Genomic DNA, 5,064 nt, shown 5'->3' with positions numbered 1-5,064 from the left:
TAACTATATGAATTTAAACAATAAAAAATTAAGTTTATTTAATATTGTATGTGAACAAATGGGGATGAAAAAGATTGGAAAACAATTAAAAATGTCTAAGGAGGAAAAAATTCAATTTCAGTAGGTGAATCAACTTTAAAAATACAATACTAAGAAAAGTCACATTTCTAACATTGGGATTCAGGAAAAGATTTAGTTTTTCTAACATTATGTATAAACTACAATTTACAGGAAAAATGGTGACTGCAAAAATCTGGAGGCTGCAGAAAAAAAAAAAAAAATCCTAATTGTTAGTCAATCACTATTTAAGAGGAAAAAATTATTCTTTTATAGAGATACTTCTTATTGAGATAACTTTCCTACTCACAAGGAAAAAAAAAAACTACACTAAGTTTTCTTTAAAAAAATAAAGTTCTTAAATTTACAACATCGAAAATGGAAAATAATAATTTTTACATAATAAAACAGAATTTAACGTATAGCAAATATAGCACACAATGTGAATTTTGCAATCTAAAATTTTTTTCATCAATATTTATTACTCAAAACAATAAAATGAAATATAAAATATTAGAAAACACAGTCAATACAGGAGAAATAATGAAGTTTTAATAAAACTAAACACGATACCTTATCATGTTGTGCACACATGCCTTTTCGTTTACGAGGAATATTTACATCAATTTTGGCACGGACCAGAGTCATATTAGAAGTAACTAAACATACATGAGCAAGACCTTCTTGCATAACAACAGCAGCAAGGTCTGCATGTTGGGCAGGATCACAAGCCATTTCTGAAAATAAATAAATAAAATATATATTCAATGAATAACATACTTAAAATTTTATTTCAAAATCTTGAAACATATATATAAATTTGCTAGAATTAGTTGGATAATATGAATGCCATTTTATTGGATATTGACAAACTTCAAAGTTGACTTAAGCAAGTAAAAAAAATAATCTTAAAATGGTGGATTTTAAAGACAAAATTAACTCTATAAAATTTCAGAAATATAAATTTTTTAAATATATATCTAAGATATCTGATTTTCTGAGATTTTTTTTCCTTTTTTTGAATTCAAGAGATTGGAACAAAAAACAATATATTTTTTTATTAGAATTTTTTTCTTCATATTTAGCAATAAAAATTAGAGCCATTGAATCCGGGTGAGTTTTCATGCTACCTTTTTGCTAGAGTGATTAAATCCAGCATTGTCCATTAAAATAAAACTTATAAAAGGAAAGAAAAATGTTTCACAAAGTCAAATTTAGGAACAGGAAAATAAGTTTAGTATTTATGAATTTTAGCTTCAGTTTAAATTTAATTTAACATATATCTCTAGCAACAAATTTACATTTGCCTCAATTGGGTTCAAAATTGGCTCAATATGGGCCTTGTATGACCATGCACAGAAGGACCAATATTGGCCTATATAAGATCAACATTGGCCGAATAATGAATATAAAACATCGGGTGAACCTGTCAGCTTTATAAAGGCCAAAATTGATTGTAAAGTAGTTGTAAAATAGCAGGGGAATCGAACGATTCTATACAGGACCAATATTGGAAAAATAACAGCCGTTTGAAGACTTATTGAGCCAAGATTTGTGAATATAGGTCATAGTTGTTTTGGTGCTAGGGATACTACATATTTTTATGCATTATGAGTGAAAACAATAAAAAATGATAATACAGATAGATTCAGTTTAAAACTAAAAACCAGACCACAGATCTACTCATATTCTTAAAATAATTTTTTTAAAAAAGAATTGTTTTTATCAGAAAAATACTCCACATTTTAAAAAATAGTTTAAGAAATTATAGAAGCACTAATAAATAAAAACTGCAAGCAAAATTATCATTAGTCTATAAATAAAATTAAAAAAAAAACATTAAAAATAATTAAAAAACAACAACACAGTTTTAGATCAAACATATAATGAAATGATAAAACAACAATCAAGGGATGAAATTTGAAATTACAATTTAATTACAGTTTCATTAAAATATATATTTAAAGCAATAGTAACATAATGCATCATCATGTTAAGAAACTTTTTACAGTTATTGATATAATAACATAATTTTATAATAATAACTAACTACATAAACAGATATGCATACTATACAGAAACACACAAATAGCGTTTATGGAAAATTTTTTAGTATTACTCATTATAAAAAGTATAGCCAAGTATAAAGTAAAACAAAGAAATTCCATAACTGGTTTTCTATCTTTAGAAAACTGCTAAATTTAAAGAAATGTATGTTGGTATGTAAAATAATCAATATAAAAATTATAATATGTTTTACAAATCACAATAAAATAATAATTTATAAAAAATATTATATGTTTTAAAAATCAGAGATTTTTGACTAAATTTCCTCAAAATTAGGTGGAAACGACAGGGTCTACAGGAATGGATAAATTTCTTGCAGAAATTTTTTTAATTGTGAACAGTTTGTAAATGTAGGTTCAGGTGGGGGAAAGTGGGTATAAAATCTAGTTTTTTTTAAAAAGAAGGTTCTAAAATGAAACCATTAAATTTATTTCATTGAAAATTTTGATGCATTTTACATTTGAAGCATAACTTATCGATTTTGTTTGTTGTTTTCTTACAGTAAGGCATTCAAAAGAACATATTTTGATATACCAACTTTACCCTAGAGTGGCGTAAAGTTTTTATTTCTATAATTAGTATATATTTCTCTACAAAACAAATGTAAATATTGTTTTAAAAATACTCTTAAATAAATGCATGATTATATTGAAAAAAAATAAATGTTGAAAAATTGTTTTTTTCCTATTAATTATTAAATTAAAGGATTAATGCTCATGGCTATCAAAATAAGGCTTCACTTCGGATGCATTATATTTTGCGGAACTCAACACAATTTCAACAGAAAGTACGGAAGCTGTAATAGTTTTTGGTTGATTTTAAATATAAATGAGAATGTAAAAATTTATATGTATAGTGACAATATAAAGTGTTTTTACTATTTATAGCAGACACATATCCTTATTCAATTTAGTTACTTTAAGGAAATTGTTTTGTTTGCAATGAAAAAACTGTCATATGAAAGCAGAAACTTACGAGAAAACACATCTATGTCTTTAACTATGCTCACAAAGTTGTACCATTATGCTATTTTGGTAATTTTTTGTAAATTGTTTAGCATGTATTCTAAAAGTGATTTTGTTACCCTCATCATTCTTCTCTTTGAAAAATAAAATTTAAAATAAATGTTGCTTTCAGTGTTAAAATTACTACAGAGAATCAAAAGAGTAAACTATTCTTTATCATTTAAATATAAAATATAGAGCGTTAGATACTTTCGAAAACTAACACAAAAGTAAAAAAAAAAATCCCCAACATTGAGCTAAGCCTAAATATATACTCACTTTACCCCACCTTAAAAAATATTTCATAATAAATAGTTTCTTAAATTTAAATTAAATCAATAGATTAAATTCATTCTTAAATTTCTATGTAGATCTGTTTTTTAGATGTTCTTCCAACAGACTGAACTAAAATTAATAGCTTTTGCCAGTTTTTTATTGATATTAGAAAGTTTATAAACAGTTTAAACTAACATACTAGTTTGTAAAAATTAAATATTTTCTTTTTTTATCAGTTCTTAAAACTTAAATAAAAGTGCTTCCCACAATCTCAGTAAATGTCTCTAAAAATAATAAACAAACTATCTCAATTTAAATGCAGAGAATAGAAAAGGTTTTTTTTAATATGTACCCACCTGACCCTGTAGAAATATTTTTTTTTTTTTATCTACACAGATAATTAAGTAAAGCAGAAAAATGAGATAAGAAAATTGACTGAAGAAAATTTTATCATTGACATAAAATAAAAAAAGACCCACATTACAACAACATTATAAAATCATATATATTATACAACAATATACATAATCAATGAATTACATAAAAAAACTTGACTATCTTACCAATTCTTTCGAGTGCAACGCTATCCCAACATGATTTTGCGAGGGTAAATTTTCGATTGAGTTCCAAATCAATAGTATGATATGCACCCATCTAATTATTAGTTAAAGAAAAAAAAATTAAACTCAAAATATTTACGATAGAAATTGAACATATATATTCGTATGCAGCACTTACTTTTACAAATTGATTTTCTTGTATATTTCGTCCTTTAACTCTAAGCATGCAAGCTTGTGTGTCAAAATCAACATCTTCTACTCTTATAGTAAGAGTAGTTCTTATTCTATTACTTCCGGTACTTCCAGTAGCTGATTCAGTAGTCACTTTTCTACAAGAATAATATTTTAAGAAAAAAAGTAATACATATAAAAGATTAACATAAAAGAAATACTTTTTAAAATAATATTGTAAGAACTTTCTTGAATTTTATTCCTGATTTTACTAATTGCGATGATATTATGATTTTTTAGACACCCAAGATATTTTTATATATCTGAGATACATTTTCAGAAAATTTACCACTCTAAGATTGTTTTTTCTCTAAGCTCAAGTCAACTATGAAGTTACTTTCTGAGTGTTTGTGACTAACTGAGAAACTATATTTTTAAAACTTTGACATTAAAAGAAAATCTTTAAGATCACAAGTTAACTTAAACATTATATACAGAATATTTACTGACTGTGAAATACCACACTGAATATAAACTAATATAATATTTTTTAAATAGTTTTTTTTATCTACTAAAACTAAAGTAAAGAGTAAATAAATATTTCAGAAAAATAATATTTTCATTGTGCTAAGAGTAAAATGAACACTGAAGTAGCTTAACTTTTAATTAGCTGTCATACCACTAGAGCTCAGGATAGGGATAGCTAGGAGCTCTAGCTCTCACCAGACACAAGTTCTTTAACTAAAAGTAGCTTACACAAAAGTTTCATTACTTGCAAGTTAAACAAGTGTACAAAAAAATATTTGGTTTTCGTAAATAAGTACCGTCATGTGGGGCTACTTTCTGCAAATTCGAATTTGGCACTTTTCAAGTGCTGCTATTTAGTATTGTTTTTTTCTTGTTAAAAATGTGTGGAATTTGAAGATAGA

The 5,064-nt window shown here is 25.3% G+C and overlaps 1 protein-coding gene across 1 annotated transcript; it reads right to left on the bottom strand.

The window, feature by feature from the left end:
• Positions 1-630: 630 nt before the first annotated feature.
• On the bottom strand, positions 631-4,293 carry LOC107444018 (protein pelota homolog; the record flags this gene model as incomplete). The annotated part of the gene is made up of 3 exons (XM_043057512.2): positions 631-794; positions 3,968-4,058; positions 4,143-4,293. Coding segments are annotated over 3 exons (406 nt in total), but the record flags the coding sequence as incomplete, so codon positions are not given.
• Between the last annotated feature and the right edge of the window lie 771 nt (positions 4,294-5,064).

The sequence above is a fragment of the Parasteatoda tepidariorum genome, unplaced genomic scaffold, assembly GCF_043381705.1.
Source record: "Parasteatoda tepidariorum isolate YZ-2023 unplaced genomic scaffold, CAS_Ptep_4.0 HiC_scaffold_4421, whole genome shotgun sequence".
NCBI classification, from domain to species: domain Eukaryota; kingdom Metazoa; phylum Arthropoda; class Arachnida; order Araneae; family Theridiidae; genus Parasteatoda; species Parasteatoda tepidariorum.
This window is presented reverse-complemented; position numbering and strand designations above follow the sequence as displayed.